Source organism: Typopeltis vanoorti, chromosome 16 (assembly GCF_054136105.1).
Source record: "Typopeltis vanoorti isolate ZY-2024b chromosome 16, IOZ_Tvanoo_1.0, whole genome shotgun sequence".
In the NCBI taxonomy this organism is placed as follows: domain Eukaryota; kingdom Metazoa; phylum Arthropoda; class Arachnida; order Uropygi; family Thelyphonidae; genus Typopeltis; species Typopeltis vanoorti.
In genome coordinates this window covers 17,474,499-17,499,642 of record NC_143564.1, presented here as the reverse complement: position 1 = coordinate 17,499,642, position 25,144 = coordinate 17,474,499, and the positions used below count along the sequence as shown (strand labels likewise).

The following is a 25,144-nucleotide window of genomic DNA, read 5'->3' as shown; positions in this document are numbered from 1 at the left end:
ATTCCTTGCCTCTTCTCTCCATGTGAATTTGTGCACATTTTTATGTTGGAACATGGTGTTAGTAATAACCAGTCCATGTCCTGAGCAGAAATCCAACAGATATTTGCCATTATTATTAGCTTTGCTCTTTTCTCCAAATTTTCCCAAAATATTTTTGTATGTCTCACAATCATTTCCTACTCTGCTATTTAGATCCCCAACAAGGACCAACTTTTCATTTTTCATTGTGTCAGTTGCTTTTTCTAAAGCCTCAAAAAATTCCTCCACTTCTACCTTAGTAGAACCTTCTGTGGGACCATAGGCACAAATAAGTCTCATTGTCCAGTTCCCCATTCTCATATTTGCCCACATTACTCTACTTGAGACTGACTGCCATTCAAGAAGATTAGCCTCGTATTTTGTGTTGAATACTATGGCTACTCCTTCTTTTCCTTGATTGTCATTGCCTGAATATAACATTTTGTATTTATTGCTCAGAAAGATCTCACCAGTTTTGGTCTTTTTTGTTTCAGTCACCCCTATTATATCGATCTGGTACTTATCTAATTCCTCAGCTAGCTCCATTTCTTTGCCATTCAGGCTTCTTACGTTGATTGTACCGATCTTTAACTCTGGTGATGTTGAGTTGGGGTTTATTTTCAGATTTGTTCCAGTAGCTGACTTTTCGCTGTTCGCCCTGGTTCCCTGGCAAAAACAACGGGGGCCTTGTTTAACCGGGCGACGCCCCAGCCGGCATGAAATTTTGTCATGTTGTACCATCATTCTATATTTTGGTTTAACCAATAAGAATACAATTTGGTCGGCTAAATCCCAAATTGCCAGCCCATCCTCGTCCGTTCAGTATCCAAGTAGATACCCAACAGGGTGCACCACGAGAAGGTGAGGATTGGACATTAGGTCAGAAGCCCTGGTCGGTTCTCCGCATTCCTTTAAAGGCTATGTGGAGGTCTCCTCTCAGTTATACAGCTTTGACCCTTAAGCACCCCCTAAGGTTAGTTATCCCTCAGAAAAACTCAAATTCATTCTCTTTTCTCCTAGATGCTGTCTCACTGCCTACCACGTTACCAGGTCTGTAGCAACTAGATGCTTCATTCTGTTCACCTCCACCTCACACTATACTACTTAAAAACCACTGCTACTGTTTGTTCCTTTCTTCTCCACCTTAGTTGGAGATAACTCCTCTGCTACCATCAGTAGCACTCTCCTCCTTTCTGTCTTGCCTCTCCTCATGAAAAACATCATATTCATCCATCTCTAATTCTTGTCAGAATGTTACATTCATTCTGCCATGTCTCATTTATTCCCACAAGTTTTGAGCAGATATACTCTATTAATGCTACAGTTTCATTTCCTGTATTTTGAATACTTCTGGCATTTGTAAACATACATATACATACTAGCTGATTTCTGGTTCTATAACAATCTTCCTCAACCCCACTCCACTGATGTGACTCCTCGATACTACCTTGGCTGCTTGTCTCTATCATCACTGATCTTGCACCTCTTCTCAGACCTGTTTGTTTCCACATCTCTGGTCATCCCAATCCTGTGTTACATACACACCTGCTCTTGTATCCATCTACTATTCTCATGTAGTGTCTCCCTGCCACCCTGACCTCCCCATTTCCATGTTTGTCTTGTGTTCATTCTCTTCACCGGTTACCTCTGCATTTACAAGCTCTCCTACTCTATTCTACTTAGCTGCTGTTTCATATTCCCTCTCACTTCCTCAGATCTTCCATTCACTTCAGTAATCACTCTCTCTCTTTTGCAGCAACAGTTTCTCCAGATGCCTCACACCAAATCCATTTAAAATACAGCTCTATTCATCTTTCACAATCATCCCACACATTCACAAAATGAATGTCTTTCTCTTCGCACATCTCATCTAGCATCCGATTCATAATCCTCACTCGCCATCTCATCACTGTTATATCTAGGCAACACACTGACTACCTTTCCTACTACGCTGTTGTCTTTTACTCTCCTCAGCAACTTGATATTCATCCTTACATTTTCCTTGTTGCCATCCAGATCATTTGCACCTTCCACAACTATCAACTCTCTTGCTTGCTTGCTTCTTCATCATATCTAGTGCTTCAATCACTTTGCTCAGTTTACCACCTGGAAAGTAAACCCTTATACACCTTCTCATTTATCACACCTCTAATAATTGAATCCCCATAGATGGTCACTCTCAACTCATTGGACACTTCTTTCACACTGAAATCTTTTATTCCAGCCTTCCTCTCCATTCCAGTCTCCTCATTTCACTCTGCAATTTCCTCATCTCTTACTTCATTTTTGCCATCTGCTTTTTGTTATCTCTACCAGGTTGATTGCATTTTCATCCTTGCTACTTATCATGCTAGTTATTTTACATTCAAAAGGTTTAACTTTTGCATATTCTATCTTAATGCTGAATACATAGCATGTGCACGCACACACCACATTTCACAAAATCCCCTATGTCAAACCTCCTACGCAGGGGATTTTGTGAAATGTGTCTTGCCACCATTCTTCTCATTTGCTTCAGTACCATGAAAAACACAATTTAAATATATCAAAAACAATAAACACACTCAAACACAAGGATGTTACAATCAGTAATTATAAAAATATCATTAAATCAATATTAAAACAATGACTTAGCTGTAAGCTCACAATCATGTGGTCAGTACAGGTGGTACTGTAATGGTGGCCTTGTAAAAAACCTACATTCGGAACTTACATTAGTGGCTACTGTCGCCTTAAAAGTAGGCCCCTTGTGCATTTATGCACTTGTTTGACAGTGTTCCCATTTTTGGAAAGAGGTCTGGAACTCTTTTTCCAAAATACTCTTGATTTCCTTTATCACATTATGCTGGATATCAGCGATGTCAGAAAATCTTTGTCCTTTTAGCAGCCTTTAATTTTGGAAACAGTCAGAAATTACAGGGAGCTAAGTCGGTGAATAAGCAGGATGACCTAATTCGGTAATATCTTTAGGCCAGAAACTCTCTCATGATGAGCGCACTATGGCTTGGTGCATTACCGTGATGGATGATCCACTTATCAGGCCTCAAAAACTGTCAGCCAGGCTACTATTTGTAATCTTTTCAGCACCAACAAATAGCAGCCTGGCTGACCGCTTTTCCCTGTTCATTGAATTCATTGTGGACTATCCCCTTGTGATCACAGAAACTCACCAGCATGGTCTTGAATTGCTAACGTGATATGCGTGCTTTTTTCGAACATGGCGAACTCGGGTGGGGGGGGTTCCACTGCATGCTCTGGTGTTTTGTTTGTTGGCAGATTGTACTGGAAGCGCCAGGTTTCATCACCCATAATTACTCTCGGAAACGTACTTATTTGCAGAAAGATCAGTCGCAACTTGAAGCACCACTGCTGCTTTTGTTTGTCTGTCAAGATCCGAGACACAAACTTCGCAGAAATCTTTCACACACCCAATTCTTCAGTTAAAATTATCCTGACTGTTTCTCAATTCATTTGCAATTCATCAGCCATGAATCGCACACTTAATCATCTGTCAGAACATACCAAATCTCATACTCTGTTCACATTTCCATCTGCTATTTTTGTTTTTGGCTGCCTACTTCTGGGGTTGTCGTTCACATCTTCTCACCCACCTCTGAATCTCTTATGCCACTCAAAGACACCTGACTTTTTCAGAGCATCCACACCATATGCCACTTTCAACAGCTCTAACATTTCAGTAGCAGTTTTGCCGATTTTCAAACAAAATTTGATGTTAACATGCTGCTCCAAATTTCGATCACACATTTTTACAAAGTTTACATGCAGATCTCTATTGTTTTTGCAAATGGCTCTATTGGCTCGAGGTTTATGTACATTAGTTAAAACATGCGCGATTACTCACATAACTCCAACCAAATCACCACATGGGTGACACTACTCAGCCGTTCCAAGAATTAAATTGTCATACCTTGTACACATCCTTGTTGCACTTCTCATTTTATACCTATCCATTGTGAAAAGTCTATTTTTAGACTGTTAATCCCAATATAAGAGTACAAAGTAAGAGTATAAATCTTACTCTTCCCATTCATGGGGGAGACATAAAATGCATTCTTTTTTGAAATTGAAACAGAAGTAGACTTTTTTTGGTACAGCAATAATCATATCATATTGGAGGTTAATATTGAATCACTCTCCACTTCTTAATTCATATTGTTCTTCAGCAATTTTTTTAATTGTCCAAGTTTGACATGTATCAGATATTATTTTAAGAAATAATTTCATTGCATGGCTCATTATGCTTATTGTTTTATAATTTGCACATCTCAGTAAGTCTGGCTTCTATTTTATCACGATAATTGAGCTTTCTGTAGTTTTATGAGATACTGTAAATATATTGAATTACAGTTTTTTTATTAATTGAATTGATAGCTCCTAATTTTTAAAAAATTTAAATGGCCATCTATTTAATTCTGTTTCTTAGTTCTCTGTTGTCTTGAATATATGTCTTTAATATTTCTTCATTTGTTTTAGTACATATCTCTTTTAACAGTTGAATTATTTTTTCTTTATATTATTTCATAAATAATATGAAATATTATTTATAAAATAATATTTCATAGCTAATAATATGAAATAATTATTGTGTTTTGCAAAATCATGGCAACTAATTCTTCAATTTCTTGACATTTGGTATTCAACCATATTTCTTTTTGCCTAGTTATCTTTTTAATTTTCTGTATTTACTTTGTTTCTCTTTTTCCACTCTTTAAATTATTTTCAAGAACTCCATAATATCATTAGTCATGCTTTCTTTTTTCCCCTTGTTCTTTAGATTTATTAAATATTCTGATTGTTAGAACATTATTTCTTTGAAATATTTTCAGATCTTCATTATAACACTTGCTTCATTGTCCTCATTCTCAGGTTGCTATTTTCAGAAAAGTAATCCCTAAATTGATTATCTTTTTCTAGTGCATGTTTATTTGAAGTCACTTAGCCTTAAATTTTATGTTAATACAGTGGATCCACTCAGTACTATGATTGTTTGGGAGACAAAAAAAAAAAACACATTACATTAAGTGCATTTCATTATCACTCTGCATTAAGGACCAATTTTTTTCAATAAAATTATCTAAATAATTTTGTTTTCATTATAAAAATATACAGATGGCGTTTAATAAAGATTATTTAAAAAAAAATTGTTTATAATGTCTTATAGACATTATAAACATCATAGACATCAAGAATTATGTATATGTAAAAATGATCAACTGTGATTATACTTAAAAACATTTGAAAAATTTATATAAACATGTATTTTTTTGAAGCTTACCTGCTCAAACACTAAAACATTTTACAATCATCTTGCATCTTAATTAAAAAAAGAAGGTTGAAATTGGCATGCACAGTAGCCATGTGCATATTAACTTTTTTTTTCAGCATGTTCAGTGATATAAAACTTCAAATTGAAATCCATGAACTTTATTAGATTCACTAGTTTTATTTTTGTTTGAAACTGATTCTGAAGCTTCTCTTTTTACTTTATTTTTTCTTAGTGCTCAGTAACTAGGTAAATAGTGCATCAATTCAGAAAAAAAATTCATATGGGATCTAAATTGCTTTTAATAATAAAAATTGTTCAATATTCTGAAATCCAAAACAGGCAGATCACGTATGTCTGCATGTACTCTGAGTGTGTACTTTTACACACTCAGAGTGCATGACTGAATGTCACGTGCATGGCATTATCACAGAATCTTTCCTTTCATGTTGTTCTTTTCACCTTGGTGCTTCCTGCATAACATATTATGTTTTTTTTTGTGAAATGAGACACAGTTGATAATTTGCTTTTAACTAATTGGAATGAAAAACATTTTTAATTAATATATGAAATACACAAAACATAGGTCAGAATTTCATAAGCTTAAAGTATATTGTGTGCACTTGCTGTTTAATTTTTTATTTTATAGCTTGGCATCTTGTAGGATCACTGGTTTATTCCTGATGATATGCTTATCACTAAGCATATCATTAAGAAGTAATATCAGATTGATTTCAAATGGGAGGAAAAATTGTGTGCCTCAGTTAAGCAGATTTGATCTTTTTTTAATGCATTCCAAAAATTATGGTGATACAGGTATCACAGTAGCATTATTACAATAAGTGGACTCTTGGAATAATACATGGTATATTTCCAGATTCTTTCATGGAGGATGGTTGTATGACAACTAACATATTTTTATCTGATAATGTCTTGAGAAAATCCTCAGCCTTTGCTATGCTGCCTTTTGAGCTCTGAGCTCTTTTAACCTAAGACTTAGGCTGAATGATTAGTATATCTACTACTCAATCAATCTGTGGTTTGGAGACTGAATAAGTTAACTACTCATTCATCTGCAAATAGTATAATTATTCATAGTACATCTGTGCATCATAAGCATAGATGTGTTATACTCTGAAAGGAAAAGTCAAAACCTTCATTCAGATTTAACACGGTTTATCAATTCCGGAGCCAGTGTTAATATATCAAGAGAAAAATAACCAATTGTAATTTATCAGTTACGTTAATATTTAAGAAAGTTTTACCTAATGCATCATATTGAAAATAATTAAGTGTTTTCCGAAGTTTGAACTATGTGTAATCTATGTAAGTGCTATTACAATGTCGAAGGCAAAGGACAATCCGATTATACAGCAATGGCCTGAAGTAATACATGTGCACCTAATAGAACGCACACACGGATGTCCTCTGAAGAGCTCACTAGGGGAGAGATTGGCGCTAGGTACTGAAGGAGTGACGTGCCGCGAGAAAAGGGAGAAATCAGGATGATGTAGGCAAGAAACATAGGGCGCGCGTTTTAAAAGGCGCTGTGGCACCAGCTTGTGGCTTTTTTCTCGTTCCCTGTACTGGAGTGGTCATCGGCGGATAAGTCCATCGTGAGGTCATCGCAGCAAGCGGCAGTGTCAATGGGCAGTTCTAGGCTATGGAACGACTTGACATGGTAAAGTTCCAGATCATGCCGGAGATCAAAGACTCATGCCCAGCCAATTGATGAGTGAGCGAGGAGCCAGAATTGCTTCCCCCATCAGCGATGTGTCATGTCTGAATTCAACTGATGTGTAGAAAAGCCGAGGTAAATCTGGAAAGTAATCTGGAAATTGAAGGTGCTGTAGGGATACACGTGAAGGCTTAGTGCATCCCCAACTACTGGTAATGTAGACTCTTATTTGTTATGTAAAATTGTGTAGGGGATAATAATTAGATATAGGTAAAATCTTCAACTCAGGACTTGAGCCCTCATTGAAAGAACTTTAGGAGTTATGCTGATGAAACAGGAACTCTATACTTTAATTGGAATAATAGTGTGAAGATAATTGTGAATGTATGTGAATTATAGAAAGAATAGCCTTTAATGGTCTCATATATTGATGAGAGTTAGATCATTGTTAGAATTAATGGTATGAAATTATGATCTAATATGTTAAAGGAGAGTTAGCAATCATAAGTGAAACTACTCACTTTCCAATATTATCAAGATTAATTTTGTCAATAAAAATTTCTTATAACATGTATTATGTCTATTCAGTGAATTAAATGTTAATTTCTTTTGAAATGAATATGAAGACTTGTCTGATTTCCATTTTACTGAATCATTCATAAAAGTTCAAACCAAGGTGGGAGGTAAGAATAACAAACAAAAAAAAGGGGGCTATGACTGCAAGATAAATCCTAACAGTGAGATTAATTGAGAATACTCTGCTAATTGTTTAAGATTTATGAGACAGTGTGCTGATCTTGACTTTGGTTCCATGAATAAATATTCAAGTACATTTTAGGGTGGCGCAGTATAAATATAAATTTTCCCTAAAATTAAAAAGGAACCAGAGTTGAAACAAAGGAATTGGCGCCAATTAACGACATTTCCTTTGTCTTCATAGCCCACGTGCACATCGGCCTAGATTGATAGTTAAGACATGACGCACTGATGTTAGATTAAGAAATTACTAAGGGAGGCAAGTCAGAACAGAAGATATATATGAATACAAATATTAAATAAAAATAGGAACACAAGTTTAACAGATGCATTGTGAATGTATTTAGGTGGTAGATATCACTATATGAGATCATCACCATATGAGACCACTACCCTGCTTATTTGGAGGCCCCAGATCCCTATTTGGTCTCTAGAGCACATGTCCAGATTATCTAACCCTTGGCCATACTCCCATTGCTAATGTGAGTATGCTGTGGGCTTAATAACCTTCTGTGGGTCGAATTTTACATAAAACTAAGAAGCAAATCTCTTGACATTACTGTTATATTTGATTGATAAAACTTAATGTCTGGGTTGGCTCACCATTGAGGGTTGATGCTGGCCATAGGATTCTCTGGATTGATTTGTTTCATCCATTAAGCAATTTGGCTTCATCAAATTGCTTCCTTGAAGAATCTTTAAATATGAAGATTTCTTCAAAGAAAGGCCTAAAGTGTTATTCTTCTTCTTCTTCATGTAGCGTCCTTAGTGAGAGGGTGCAGCATCATGTCCTTCCAGTTCTCTCTCTCTCTGGTGGTGGCTTTCCTTTTTGTTTCTGCATAGCCATGTGATCCTGTTCATGATCTTATATCTTCAAGCCATGTCCTTCGTTTTTTGCCTCTTGATCCTTTTCCCATAATTTTTCCTTTTAAAACTGTTAATATCCTCTGTCCTGCTGAACCTCTCAGTACATGTCCTGCCAATCTCATCTTTCTCTAGATCATTTCCTGTAATAAAGAGCTCTGTGTTCTCATTCTCTGTAGGACATCTGTATTTGTCACATGTTCTGTCCATGGTATTTTCAGAGCTCTCCTATAGCACCACATTTCAAAGGCCATTATCTGTTGCCTTACTCTCTTCTTGAATAACCAGGTCTCACTTCCATATGTGAAAATTGGCCACACTAATGTTCTTATCATTGTTTTCTTTGTCTCGATACTCACAGAACTTCTAAGCAGATCTTTATTTTTCCAGAATGCATCTTTAGCTATGGCTATTCTTATTTTTATTTCTTTATCTTGCTTTCCATCTGCAGTAAAGTAGGTGCCTAAATATTTGTATTCTGTGTATGTTCAATTTTCATATTGTTTATGAATATTTCTGACTTGGATCTGCTTTCTGTTGAGATTTTCATAAATTTTTTTTTTTTTTTTTGCATTAATATCTAATTCAAATTCTTTACCTTCTTCAATTAGTAGCTGCAGTAATTTGATTAATTTGTTTCTGTTTTCTGCTATTAGAATGGTATCATCAGCATATCTAAGATTGTTGTATTTTATACCATTCATACTAATTCCTATTTTTTTGTTTTTCAATCTTTTTCATCACTATCTCACTATAGATATTAAATAGATTTGGTGAAAGGATACAACCTTGTCTAACTCCTCTTTTTATTTTCACTTCAGAAGTCTCAGAGTTAAACAGTTGCATTTTCTGTTTGGTGTAAAACATTTTTATAATCTTAAGTACATGATCTTCTATGTCTAATTTATCTAATATATTGTACATTTTATTATGTTTTACCCGGTCAAAAGCCTTCTGAAAGTCTATGAAGCATATGTAAATGTTCCTATTTCTTTCAAGTGATCTTTCTATTAGTATTTTTAGTTTCAGAGTAGCATTAATGGTTCCCATTCCTCTTCTTAAGCCTTTCTGTTGTTCATTCAATTCACTGCTTATGGCTCTTTCAATTTGTTTGTTAACGAAGGTTAAAATAATTTTAGATGCATGGGATATTAGGCCCACAGTTCTGTAATCCTCACAATTTTGTGCATTATGTTTCTTTGGAATTGGTATACAGATAGATGTTGTAAAACTTCAGGTAATTGTATTGTTTTATAGATGTCCTGAATGGATTCCACTAAATAGTTGTTATTATTGCCAGTCAAAGCTTTCAGCAGCTCAGCCAGAATATTATCACACCCAGGGGATTTATTATTAGGAAGATTCTTAATTATATGTTCTACCTCCTTTCTTGTAGGTAGAGTGGTATCTGTTGTTACGTTTAACTTAAGGTGTCGTGAATCATACACCATGTTACCATTATCATCATCATAGAGACCTGATAAGTACTCCACCCATCTTCCATTTAACTTTTCCTTATCAATGAGTATATTCCATCTTTGTCCTTGATGTTATTAGACTGTGTGCATTTTACAGTGTTATTACATGGTCTAAATCTAGGGGAAAATGCTGAGGAGAATGAAGAAACTTATAAATTGGAAGAAAATTTCTTGGATGCTGAAGAGGCATTGTTAATGTCTAAAAAAAGACTGGAGGTCAGTTACCCCAAGACATCTCATCTTATCCAGAAATTTGGATACTGTTAAAAGTATGACTGAGAAAAAAGAATTTTTTAAAATTTTTTATAAGAAAAATTAACAGTTTTAAAGCCTGGTTGGCCGAGTGGTTAGCATGTCTGCTCTCCAGTCAAGAGGCCGTGGGTTTGAATCTTGCCATGGGCATGGATGTTTGTAGTCAAAGGAGGTCAAAGTTACCCCAAGACATCTCATCTTATCCAGAAATTTGGATACTGTTAAAAGTATGACTGGGAAAAAAGAATTTTTTTAAATTTTTTATAAGAAAAATTAACAGTTTTAAAGCCTGGTTGGCCGAGTGGTTAGCATGTCCACTCTCCAGTCAAGAGGCCGTGGGTTTGAATCCTGCCATGGGCATGGATGTTTGTGATTGTCCTACAAACTTTGTGTGAAAGGGAATCTGCAACCCTACCACTTATTCTAGCAGAAGACATCATTGCCAAAACCATGTGAGGTACGGCAGTGACCATACGGTGTCTACGGACGTCATGATTTTACTAGCATTTAAATTAAGGTTATCGGAATCTTCTTAAAGAGTGATTTGGAATTAAAAATTTAGGGTTATAGAAGTTATTATTATAAAGGCACCCCCATGGAGTCCAAAGATTCATCAGAGGAGACCCAAACTATCCATACAATCTACCATACCTCTCCTTGAATCCATTGGCAGACAAAGCATTCTCAACTCTCCAAGCAAAAAATCTAGTCCTCACACCCCCTACTAACCCTTTATTCAACTTCCAGGGATGACCCCCTTGTTCTGGCCTCTCTAGCCAAGTGCTGAAACATTTCCCTTACATCAATCCTATAAATTTCTTTAAGCAATTTAAAATTTCTATTATATCCGCTCTTTTTCTCTTATCGACCAACTTTTGCAATCCACATACACCCAATTTATCCTCACAGGGAACATTCCACAGACCACTTATCATCTTGGTTGCTTGCCTCTGAATCTTCTCCACTGCTTCATTATCCCCAAGAAACCAGTGGAGACCAAACCTGATCACGGGAATCCAGATGTGAATCTATCAAGGATTTATAAAGAGGAATAACAACTTCCTTATCTCTACTTGTTAACATGTTCTTCAATAGCCAAGTAATCTTATGGACTATCTTAGCAACCTGTCCTCTAAACTTTAATACTCTGTCTCCCACCCCCTAAATCTATAACTTCTATTTCCTGGAGTATATCAATATGATACACAGCTTGTAATCTGTTTATCCCAAAATACATAACTTTAGATTTCTCCACACATTAAACTGATACCTGTTATCTTTTGCCCATACCAACAGCCTATTTAAATCATCCTGCAAGCTTTTTGCATCACCTTGATTAACTATTACTCTGCCTTCATCAGCAAACAACTGAATATTTTCTTTCAGGTTATTTCCTGTATCATTTATGTGCAAATTAAACAGTAGTGATCCCTGCACTGAACCTTGCAACACACCACTAGTCCTCTGTTTCTGCCTTGATTCTGTCCCTTTATATACCACTTTGATATCAAGCTGTCACCCTTTTATCCACATAACCAGTGTGATATCCATCCCCATTTGTTCTTTGTGTAACAGAGTTCCAAGTGGTATTCTGTCAAATGCCTTTGCAAAATCCAGCAGAATCATAGTGTTGCCATTTCCTTTAGCCAACTCAGCTGTTACTCTATTATAAAAAGTTAGTAAATTACTAAGGCATGACCTACTCTTCACAAAGCCATGTTGCCCCTCATTCCATATCATATTTTTATCCATCCATTTTTGAATTCTCTTTTTGACCAATTTTTCCAGTACTCTGACCACCACACTTGAGATACCGATTGGTCTATAATTTGCTACTGCAGCCTTAGTCTCCTTTATGCAAGGGAATTATTTTGCCCTCATTCTATTATTCCCTTGTAACTCTACCAGAGCTGAGACTTAAAGAGCCTAGTCAGTGGCATCAGTTCCCTTGCACATTCTCACAAAACCCTCTTCATAAATCTACATTCCATAATCCTAATACAATTTCACTTGTTCAAGTTTTCAAGAGCTGGCTATAAAATAACTGTGTATATTTATTAAATTCCTTTCAGCTTCTATACTGAGCTTTTTTTTTTATGCTTTTCTTTCTGTAGCACACTTTGCATGACAATACTACAGTTTATAACCTTTCTTGAGGGTGGGATTTTACATTCACAAAAGAAATAAAAAGAAAAAAAAATTTTAATATTTATTCATATACTTAATATTTTATAAATGTCAAATTTCAGGAAGAAAAGAAAAATCGAATTGGACCTGGAGGACTGGATCCTGTAGAAGTATTTGAAAATCTTCCTGAGGTACAGGAATTTGTTTACCTTTTTTTTGTAATAGTTGGCAATTAATTCTTAACATATAGAGTAACTTTTTTTTTCTGCATAAAGAAAGACTCGAATTCTGGTTTTTAGATATATTGAAAGGTTTAAATAAATACATTTTGTTGTTATTGTGACATCTTCATAGGGATACTGAGTTTCAGTAATGAAAGCTAAGAATTTTAATGAATTCATATAAAAAAAGTGCTGATGTTCCTATGTATGTAATCCTGTTTTAAGCTTGCTGTTGAAAACAGCACCAACAGAATTGACGATAGTCAATTCTGTAATATCATATCATATCAATATATCTTCATCATCATCATAAAAAAAAAACATCGATAAAAAAGAAACTACCTGCAGAATTACAGGAATATAGGACAACATAATTGGTGTTATGGAAACAGAACAGGTGAGATTCTTTTAAACAGTAAGTATGAAATGATTTAGTTACATAAATAATCTAGGAAGAAGGAAGCAGGTGTAGTATTCAACACTAAACATGATGATAAACTGTAAATGGAAGCCAATTTCAAGTACTCCAGTTGGCATATTTCAATATTTCAAACCGGAAATGGGAAACTGAACACTGAAACTGTGCCTGTGGTCCTGTGGAAGGTTCTAGTAGGTAAGAAACTGAAAAATTTGGTCATTAAGAGGACAGCTGATATAAAGGGAAAAAAAAAAAAAAGATTTGCTGGAGACCTAAAACTGAAGAATATGAAATAAAATCCCATACATGCAGAAATATTATTCTTTTTAACAGTGACCTCCAGTGTGTTACTGACTCATTGAGGGAGGATACACATAGCTTCCACCAGCTGTTGTATCTTCTCTTAAACTCGTTTACACTAAATGCACTAACCATCTCAACAGAACAAGCTATTCCACCAATCACTGCTCTGTGAAAGAAAAATCTAGCTCTCACTATGTAAAATTTCAGCATCTGTGGGGTGAGTGCTAGCTCTTGTCTGTAGAAGGTTTTTATTTTAGTTTGCAAAAGAGTACAAGAGATCATTCATAAAAGTTGAGTTTGTATAGTTATGAAACTAGATAAAATTTCATCAACAAGCAGTTTCATAATGTCCTTTCAAAAGTTTATAGGTCTCTGGTATCAACCCCTCTTCCTGCTTACTGGCTTCTGCAGTCCATATATTCAGTCTGTCATCATAATGAACATTCCATAATCCTGGTTCCTCTTCTTTGCACCTCACCACTTCATTCCCTCAGAACCAGGAGATCAAATTTGCACATAGCAGTCCAGGTATGATTGTATCAAGCCTTGTAAAGGGGAAAAAGAATCTCCTTATCCTTACACATCACTGTTTATTTGAACATCATAATTATTCTGAAAGTTGTATTTTCATTCTTAGCTATGTGGCATTTGAACATTAACTTTATCCATCATAACTCTGAAATCATTAGCCTTGAAAATCCATCATGCCAAAATGCATAATTTTATACTTATCAACATCGAATTTATAACCAGTATTATTATTTTTCCACAGTCCCGGTCATTCTGTAAGTACTGCATATTGGTAGCATCCCTGATTGACTTGCTTATCTTTGCATCACCAGCAAATATTTAAACATCTCTTGTTGGTCTTTCTTTGATATCATAAATGAATAGATTGAGCAACACTAGTTTAAGGAATAAATTCCTGAAGCACAGCCTAGTCACCTTAAATCTGGCTGGCTTAATATACCCTGATATAACACTTTCTTGTATCTTCTAATTTATTCAACAGACTTTCATGTGGTACCCTGCTAAATGCCTTAGCAAAGGCCAACAGTATTATAGTGTATCCATTCCCTTTATCCAACTCAGACATGACCTGCTGCTATTTGTTGCAAAGTATAGCCTGGCCATCAAATCATTTATGCAAGTTCTTACCAGATTTTCTGAAATATTTGCCACACTACAAAAATACTGATAAGTCTGTAGTTAGGCATCAGTTTTTTCACTACCCTTTTACAATGGGTCTATTACATATTCTTTTCATTCCTGTGGGATCTTTCCTGAGCTGAGACTCAGTGATCTAACCAGTTCAGCTGAACATTCCTTTAGTGTATATGCCAAATGTTCTATCTATCCCTATTGCTGAATTTTTGTTCTGGTTATGCAACAGCGCTATAGACTGCTCATGCACTTCTTCCCCCATTTCCTCTCTCTCTCTCTCATCATCATCCAGTGTAGTGGTAGTATGCTACATGTTGTATACACAAAGTTGACAGATCTTAGTGAAGTGAGTACTCATTATTTGAACAATCGTCTCTGCTTCAGATGCAAGCAATCTGCATTCATTGAAGTCCCACTTTCATTCCTTCTTGCAGCATAATGATAAAATTCTTTTGGGTTATCATTAGCTTCCTCAAACTATTTATTCTATTATTATTATTATATGCTGAGGGAGTCACCACATCTAGTTTCCAAGGGTCGAAAGTTAAAAATATGAAAACTTAATTGAAAAACATAAAAGAAGAGATGATAATTCTAATAGGTACTAATAATTTAAGTAGTGACAAATATAGTATGAGAGAAGATATGAAAGGTCTGTTGGAAGAAGTGAGAAAGAAATGTGAGAGAGTAAAAATTGTAGGATTGCTACCGAATTAAGAAGGAGAGCGATGATAACAAATGATCTCACATGCAGGCTGTATAGAAGAAATGGATGCAGTTTTTAGATGTGTGGAGTGAGTTTGATGGCAGAAAAAACTTGTATAAGAGGGATGGCCTGCACTTGAATTCATTTGTGAATTCAAGTGGAAAAATTGCTTCTTGGTATAAGACAATGCAGAGAGTCAAGAAAACTAGATGATCAAGGGAGGAATGGGAAAAATGTATGTGAAAGTTCAGCTATGATATGCAGACGTGATAACTATACGAATGTCTTCTAACATGGCTATGTATGTGGCAAAGGGGTGGAAAAATATGCTTTTGAGTTCGGACCTTTTTGAGTATGTTTGGGAAAGGAAAAGAGAAAGTTCTAGAACAAGACCAAATAGGTTGCATATCTAATTATAAGAATAGGCCAGGTGGTAATTACGTCTATACACAAATGCCAGGGGCATCAGAAACAAAGCGGTTGAGTTTGCTTCTTTATTGAACACGATGTGGCCTAAGATTGTTGGGATTAGTGAAACCTGGCTATCAGAATCAGATATGGTAAATGGGATTGAGTGTAATGGGTATACTATTTTTAGGAATGACAGAAGAGATAGGAGAGTCAGAGGAGTTCTACTAATGATATCAGATGACTGAAGTCAAATTATGATAGAAATGCAAGAAAACAATGATGGTAACAATGTCCCATGTAGTGACGAGTTTGAGTCTTATCTGGTGTGAAGTGGAGGTTAACAGAATGAAATATATGGTGGGGTGTTGTTACAGACCTGGTACCTCAGTTGCAGGGTACAAAGAAATGCATCGCCAATTTAGCCCATAAGGGTACGAAATGAGCAATCATTGTGGGTGACTTTAATTTTCCAAACATTGATTGGGTAGAAGAGAAATCTCTTGATAAGAAAGAACAGGAATTTATTGAATTGCTGTGAGACAACTTTCTCAAGCAGTATGTGAAAAAAGGAACTCGAGGTCAAAGAGTGTTGGATTTGCTTATACCTTCAGAAGGGATCTCTGTCAAGAATGTGGCTATTTTACCACCAGTTGGTCACAGTGATCATGCTGCATGCTTTCTTGGAAAGTATCTAATTGCTTTCATGATCCATTAGAACAGGTTACATGCTGAACTACAAAGCTGGAAATTATGATCAACTTAGGAGAATACTATCTTTGGTTTCATGGTATCAGTTACTGAATGGGAAGAATGTCAGCAACAATGTATGGGAATCTTTGAAAAAAGTGCTTAAATGATGCGTTATCTGAACACTAGTGTTCGAAGAATAATAGGTTGGGAGTGAAATGGATGTGCAACCTTATTAAGCAAGAGATCCACAAGAAGAAGATGTGGAAAGAATATTGTGAGAATAAGAGTGAGAAGGATTATGAAATATATAAAGCTCAGGCCAGAAAAGTAAGAAGTATTGTGCAGAAAGCCAAATCGGAGTATGAAAAGAAATTGGCTATGCAAGCTAAAGGCAATTCAAAAGAATTTTATTGTTATGCTGCAAGCAAAAGAAAGAATGAATGTGAAAGAATAACTTTATTGAATGCAGTTGGTACTTGAATGTCGAAAGCTAATGAGATTCAGTAATAATACAAATTGTAAATGAGTTTACAATTTGTATTGTAAACTGATGTATTTAACTACTGACCTATCAGTATCTCTGGTGTGTTGGTAAAGATTTTAGAGAAGTTGGTAAGAGCTCATACAGAAATGGGTAGGTAGACATACAAGCTATACTCTGCAAGGAGCAGCATGGGTTTACTAAAAGAAGGACATGTTTTAGCAATTTGCTCATTTTATGACATTGTTATGACTGAGTTGGATAAAGGGAATGGATTCACTTTGATAATGTTGGATATTGCTAAGGTATTTGATAGGATACCACACGAAAGGCTGTTGCATAAACTGGAATATGGGATTGGAATATAAACTCTTGATTTGGATCAGGGGATGGTTGACAGACTGATATCAAAAAGTGGTATACAGTGGGTGTGAATCTGCCAGATTTAAGGTGACCAGTGGTGTACCTCAGGGTTCAGTCCTTGGTCCATTGTTGTTCAATCTGTACATTAATGACATCAGGTAAGGTCTAACATCAGATTTGCAATTGTTTGCTGATGATACGAAGATAGGCAGGACAATCAGGGATGCTTCACTTGTTCTGGACAGTGTCACTCACTAATAAAGTAGTTTTCAGAACTTGAAGAGGGATTGTTCCCTTTATGATATATATCTTTTCTGGATAGGTAAAATTTAAATATTATACAAATCTTTATATTTCCATAGTTTTATAACTGTCTGTTGCCAAGTAAAAATCTGATCTTTAGCCTGATTTCAGCCCACATTTCACTTCAAGATCACACTTCACTTTCTGTCACCCACAGAAGATAAGATTCCATTAAATAAAACAAGACAACTGAAGTTGTTCTCGCCCCACTAAAATATGGCAAGGAGATCTATAACTGGAATTTCCATATACCTGATTGTCAGATGTCCTACAGATTACCATTTGTAATGTGATAGTAAAATCAGCTGAACTATCTGACAGACTTCTGTACTAATCTCCAAATCTTAAACCAGACTTGTATAGTATATTATAGTTGCTATGGAATTTTCTTTAAAGTTTTTCCACTTGGTTAGACTATAAATTATAGATGGCAAAAAATTATATTCTTGATTATTCCTTTATCCAAGTTTGTGCATGAAAGGTTTGCAGATGAGACCTCAATAAAGGTTGAAACTAGTCTGGGTAATGGCCCTTTCGATGATGCATAGCATTATTCACATCTAAAAGGGTGTGTGTGCTTTGCATTGTGGGATACTAAGGCAATTATTGTTAGGTCATTAGCTTCTATATACAAGTTGCCCAATCATGAAGATGCTTCACATGCAAACTATGTTTGTTTACACTTGAATAAAGGATTAAACCAAGAATATAATTTCTTGTCATCTTTAATTTAAGGAATTTCCTTTTTCTTTTCTCTTTCAAGATCTTGATTATGTTCAGCCTATCTGACTGACTGAGAGTGCACTGACTTCACTATGTATTGCCCTAAACCTCCTACATGTTATATGGCTGAAAACCATATACCATCAAAACATATGTAAAGCATATAACTAGTACTACATTGATGGCTCATGACATCAAATGTAGGAGGGCATAGCATAGCATGTTCACTGCTAGCATAACTTTTGTATCTCAAGTTGTTGCATCGTCTTTAAGTAGAGGATTCCTAGATTCCTGTTTTTAATGTAATTGTTGCCTTTTATTTTTGATCGTGACAAAAGTTTTGCGATGAAAAGGCAAGTGTCCTTTTGGAACAAAACTTTTCTTCTTTAGCCTCATTTTCACTGCTGGATATAGGCCTTTCCCTTAATTGTCCAGTTCTGTCTACCATCTCATGCCAAATCTTTGTAGATCATCCCTCCATCTTGTTCTTTGATGAGACCTTTCCTTTTCTTGGTATCCACACTGTACTTAGTTCTGTCTACCATCTCATGCCAAATCTTTGTAGATCATCCCTCCATCTTGTTCTTTGATGAGACCTTTCTTTCCTTTTCTTGGTATCCACACTGTACTTAATTTTGTCCACCTTTCTTCTGGCAGTCTACTAATATGGTCAGCCCATCTCTACTTACATGCTTTGCAATTCATAATATCTTCTACTCCAGTCATCTCTCTAATTCTAATATTTCTTATTCTGTCTCTCCACAATTTAAATATAATTATCTGTTAATTTTAGTTCAGTATGGTCTGAATTTGTTCTCAGCTTGGTTTTAGTTAGTCTTTAAACCTTTTTTCTTGCTTTCTTGTTAAGTCTTTTAACATTTCCTAAGTTTGTTCTTTATTGTTTGCTAAAAGAACAATGTCATCTGCAAAACCTAAGTGACTGAGATTTTCTTAATTAATGCCAACCATAGCTTTCCCATGAGATGTTCTTAAAGACTTTTTCTAATGTGGCAGAAAACAGTTTAGATGATATAAGAACTCCTTGCCTTATTCCTTTCCCTTATGTTCTAGCTTTATTCTGGCTATTGAGTTTTGATATACAGTTTTTAATAATTGGATATATACTGCTTGGAAAGAAGTCAAAGGACATCCCTTCTCCCATGAACCAGGTGCATTGTGCCATGTAAAGAGTCACATATTTATAGCTAGTATAAATTGAAGGAATATGATGCTCCCAGGTCAGTGTAACTGTGTCCAGGTGAAATGGCTGTGAGAAGGGAACTGGTGGAGTTTGAAAGAGGCATTTCGATAGGATGCCATGTTCTCCAAAAGATGTGCCAAGGCTGTACAAATGAAAAATCAAGCATACTACAACTGGCTCAAATCAAGAACTCCATCATCTTCATTGTTTATACCAAAGCCCAAAATAGATGCAAGAAACTATCAATGCTTCCAAAACAGAATTTGAATGGGCAAAAAGCAGGAAACTTGCAGCTTGCTGAAATGGCAGTTGTGCCTTTTGGTCTCTTGCCAAAGCAATCGGTCGTAACTTTTGCCCAACACTATTCCCACTCCATCATACCCAGATGGCTCTATTGCATCATCTCCCACAGAAAAAGCTAATCTCTTGGCTTCATGCTTTGCCTCCAATGCATGCATAACTGACAATGGCAAATACCCCCCAATCATTCCAACTGCCAACATACAATGCCCCTATATACTTTTGCTAGAAAGAGATCAGAAACCTATTGTCTAAATTAGACACAAAAAAGTCTCATGGCCCTGATGGCATTCCTCCAATTGTCCTGAAGGTCTGTGCACCAGAACTGACTCCTATCCTATGTGGCCCGAACAATACTATCTTACTCCACTGGTATCTATCCCAAAGCCTAGAAATTGGCCTATATTCAACCCATTCCTAAGAATGACAAATCACTGCCATCTAACTATTGTCCTATCTAAAGTGATGGAGAAAATCATCAATTCTCAACTCCTACATTGAATGCACCCAGCTATTAAGCAACCACCAATACGGATTCCGTCACTGCTGTTCAACAGGAGATCTACTCTCATATATCACCCATCTCTGGACGAGTGCCATGGAGAAATTTGGCGAATCTGAAGTGGTTGCACCTGATATCTGTAAAGCTTTTCACCAGCACAAAGGCTTACTAAGCAAATTCCTATCATTTGGACTGTCTCAGGATTTCTGCAGTTGAATTGCCAGGTTTCTGTCTGGATGCACACTATGTGTGATGGTAGATGGTTCCTTATCCTCTCACCATCTAACTAATGCTGGGGTTCCACAAGGTTCTGAATCCAGTAAGGGGCAGAGAAAATAAATTAAAGAAGGTGCCAGTAGGAGTCATGATATAAAAGGGTCAGAAACCCCCCCCCGCGCGACTTTTTCCTGGATAGTTTCTTCACGAGCTTTCGGTATAGGTTTTTCACGCAGTTTTCCTGAGTGGCAGGGTTGGAGTTAATCTCTGTCCGATATAACAAGGGAACAAAAGTGAGTGGGATTTCGATTCCGTATTCCTATGGTAAGAAACAAGGAATGCCATTTAGCTAAAGGAAAGAAGGTATTGTCTATGTGTTTCATCATCCAGTGACGAACGAAAAGAAGAAATCTATAAAGAAGTCAGTGCCCACGTGGTGAGTTTCACAGCCATTGTATAGATGATTCTAAGTGTGTCCTTAATTCAAGTACAAAAATTTAGGATCGCAAAAGCCCAGTTTAATGCCAAAAGAACTTAGGAGTGACAGATTATAGAGTTCATCCCAGGATAGTACAATCGAAAATGCTAGAGGCCAATATAGAAACCCCAAGTCAAAAGGTACTGTAAAAATCTCATGTTAATTGAAATCGTAGGTAATTGTAATCATTGTTCTATTACTGAACAGTTGAAGAGACTAAGAAAAATTATACTAGGACTATAGTACATGACTGATCGTAATGAGAGTATGCTTGTTAATATTAATTATATAACTATTTAAGTATCCTGAGATTTATGCATGTGTATTGTAACTTATAGGAAAGTTTTAAATGTCCAAGTTATGTATTAGCACAGTGAAAGGATAGTTTAATCTACATAGTTTTAGATAGTTAAATAGAGTGAATCGATCACATATGTCCATGTGCTACAGCATATAGCGTTTTCAGACTAATATAGGATTAACTAAAGTGTTAATTAGATCTAGGATTATACATATGATTGTATGTGTTGAATTTGTTATTGCAGCATGATCGCAATACCCATATAGGATCTTAGCCAAATACTTGAGATTAGCTAATGTTATTTTGTAAATGTTTTCTTAGTATTGAATTGAGTTATATATATTAGAAATTGAATTGTACCATGCTAATGAGTTTAATAAACCTTTGTTCATTGATAATACAGTTGTCTGAAATTGCTGCCCAATGCACCACTTGAAAACGTACGAACCTAATCACACGGGAGGGGAGAATATTTAGATGAGTTATGAGATATAATAAAGTGTCACGACTGCAATATTGGTTTTCACACTTAGACATATTTTTGTAATTTCTCCTTGTTTTTGTATTTTATATCTCAAACTAAATGTCCCAAAAGGTGCAGTATAATATAAATATTAGGGACACTAAGGGGAGAAATAGCTTAAATATTTGTATTTTGGGGTGATATCTCGTGCATAGATAAAAGTTGAATATAGATAAGCAGAATTTCACTAGATAGAATAATAATCATAAATTGGGACACAACATTGTCTGGGTCCATTTTCATTTAGTTCACTTTTTAAAGAACGTATTTACTATATACAATCACTTGTCCTCTGCAAATTCAATAAGTCTTCATCCTCTGTCATTTCTTTGGTCCGTACCTTGACACCTAAAGCACTTTCTTCCTGTTATTTCATACCTGCTTTACAACTAAAGTTGCCCATTACAGTATTTCAGTGACGTACTATTTCCAAAAGTATTGGAGAGATCCTCGTAGAAATTATTAGTTTCTTCATCTGAATGACTGGAGGTGAGTGCATATTTGTATTATACTTAAATTATGTTGCTTATTGATTTTCAATATAAGAGTTGTAATTCTCCAGGAGACTGGTTGAAATTCAAATGTTATTTTTCCAGTTTTTATGGACCATAATCTTCTCCAGCAGCATGTAAAATATAATTGCTTGTGTCAATAATTTTTTTTTCTGTTCTTGTTTCAGAAAGTCCAAGAATATCCCAATTTATTTTGGCTACTGCTTTACACAGCTCTTCTTATTTTTCTTCTCCTTTCAAAGTTCTGACATTATAAGTACAGCTGTTCAGTTTCCTTATTGGTCTGTTTTTCACAGATGTACTATCCACAAAGGACTTTCCATTTGGGTTTCAGTCAGTTCTCTCATTAGCCTGAGAAGTAGACCAAATTTGAGATTACATGCCCATTTTGGTCGTGGCTTCTACAGTCTTCAATTCTCAAATTCCATTTGTTTAGAGAGAGGGGGAGGTATTTGATCAATCCTCCCACGATGACCAGGAATCTTGGGATTCAGCCTACTATGTAAGGCAAGTAACTGGGAGAGAAGGTAGGCTCCTGCTGCATGAGGAGAGAAATTATAGTAAAATAGCAACAATTCATCCCTAGCCTTTGAATACTCTTAATAGCATTGGACAGAAAGGAGCAAAACTAATATATGCTAAGGATATTTTTTTTATTTTATCAATTTTATATGTAATGATTATTATTACTTGAAATTATTGCTTTATGAATATATGCTAAAAGCATATTAGTTTTTGTTTCATTGAATTATTTTTATCTTCAGGCACTTAGCCATTTGCAGAACCATTTCTGCTGACTGTCTTCAATATAGTCTATGTCCCCATCCTCACCTATAGTCATGAGAGCTAGGTAATGACCGAAAGAATGCGGACACGAATCCAAGTGGCTGAAATGAGGTTCCTTTGAGGGGGTTGCAGGGCTGACAAGACTCGACAGAGTCAGAAGCTCTGCAATTCAGGAAACCCTCAATACTCAACCGCTGCTTCTCCGTGTTGAGAGATCACAGTTACGATGATATGGGCACCTGGTCAGAATGCCACAAGAGAGGCCCCCCCCCAGCAGGCCCTATTGCCAAGCCAGAGGGGGAGGCCAAGGACTCGCTGGATAGATTATATCAAAAACCTTGGGTGGACACGTCTGGGAGTCCCGAAAGAACACCTGAGCTTGGTGGCAGAGGATCATGACCATTGGAAGTTCCTCTTGCAACTGCTGCCCCCACAACCCAATAAGGAAAGGTGGGCCTTGAAGATGGATGGATGGATTTCACTTAGCTCCTGAAATACAGCCAACATATTTATTTAGCATATGGGTGAAAATACAATAAATTAATGAGCAAAACTATATATAGACTGACAGTTCAATTAATTAATTGATGGCACGATCTGGAAGTAAATGCATGTTCCTGAGTCATCCAGGAAAGGAGTGTGTGGGGTGGGGGCACAGGTAGTGCCAGCAATTAGTTACTTGAACTGTCAGTCTGTATATAGTTTTGCTCATGATGCATAGTCTGCATAGCACCACACATGCAAAATGGTAACTGTGAAATTACCCACAGATGTAATAAGTGGGCAGCAGCCTTGTCTGGTCCTAAATCTGTTTAGCTGGCTCCTGAGGTGCCAAGGTAGATTGAATCCGAGGTTTGTTAGTTAGATCTGTAATAAGGTACTTGTTTGTGTTTGATCCAGAGTTTTTTCCACCAGTTCTAATGACCATCATCTGGTATTTCAACAAACCAGATGGGAGATCTGGAAGTAAGGTGGAGAGAAATCTTGATGTATGGGAAGGCACGTTACTTCTGATTTTATTTATTTGATGATAGTTCCTTCTCTTCTGAAGCATGGAGGACCATGGAAGAGCCAACATAATACATGGCTTGCACTCTCAGTCCAAAGTGAATAATGTTGTACCTATCCATAGCAAAGTACCATTATCAGCAAAATGATGAAATGAAACAAGGAATGTGCAGTCATATTAGAAACCAGTTGATCATGTTACATTGGCACCAGAATGCAGCTAAGGTGGTATATATTGCCAAATATAATAATAATCATTATATAAAAAAAGTGTAAAATTAATAAAATCCTTAGCCCACCCACAGTACTGATTACTATAAATTTACAATCTTTTGTAGGTGGGAATCACAAAATCCCATAGTGATTTTATTATAGCTAAAACATTGTATCATTATTACACAGATGTGCATGAATATAAAAAATAGACTTACCACAGGGTAACACTTCATTGCATTTTGATTAAGATATATATATATATATATACACTTTCACTAATGTAATTTTTTATTATAGCCTTTAAAAAAATGCTTTGAAGAACGAGACATACCCTTGCTTCAGCAAACTATTAGTCAAATGCCAGAGGAGGAGGCAAGGTATCATATGAAACGTTGTGTTGATTCTGGATTGTGGATTCCAGATGCTAAGAAAGCAGAAAGTGAAACAGCATCTCCCCTCGAGAAGTTTGAAGATGTAAAAGAATAAGGCTTAAGTTATCACTGCAATTCTCATTATATGTGTGGAATTTTTAGAAGTATATGCTTTTTTTTTTTTTAACTGCAGCAATACCAGAAGATAATTTAGAAAGACACAGAAAATGAGAATATTTTTAAAAAAGCTGGATGTACAGTAAATGGTGATAAAGATAGATATTTTATTTCATGAAAGGTACTATATACAGGTTTATTTTCTGTGAAAATTTTCCTGAATCTGGCATAACTGTGACTGTATATGACCATATTAATTTAACTTAATGTTCATGAATTACTCAGTGCTATTTATTTCTCAGATTACTGCAAATTCTTTATCCTTTTTTTTTTCCATCAAAAACAGTAAGAAAATAAAATTGGTTATATAGTA

At 35.8% G+C, this 25,144-nt stretch overlaps 1 protein-coding gene across 1 annotated transcript in view; it reads left to right on the top strand.

The window, feature by feature from the left end:
* Cdc37 (cell division cycle protein 37) overlaps positions 1 to 25,144 on the top strand; it is a 152,719-nt gene extending 127,575 nt beyond the window's left edge. The window contains exons 9-10 of the mRNA XM_090405988.1: positions 12,580 to 12,648; positions 24,581 to 25,144. Coding sequence (XP_090262114.1) covers positions 12,580 to 12,648; positions 24,581 to 24,769 — 258 coding nt within the window. The 3' untranslated portion in view covers positions 24,770 to 25,144. The remainder of the gene's footprint in view (positions 1 to 12,579; positions 12,649 to 24,580) is intronic.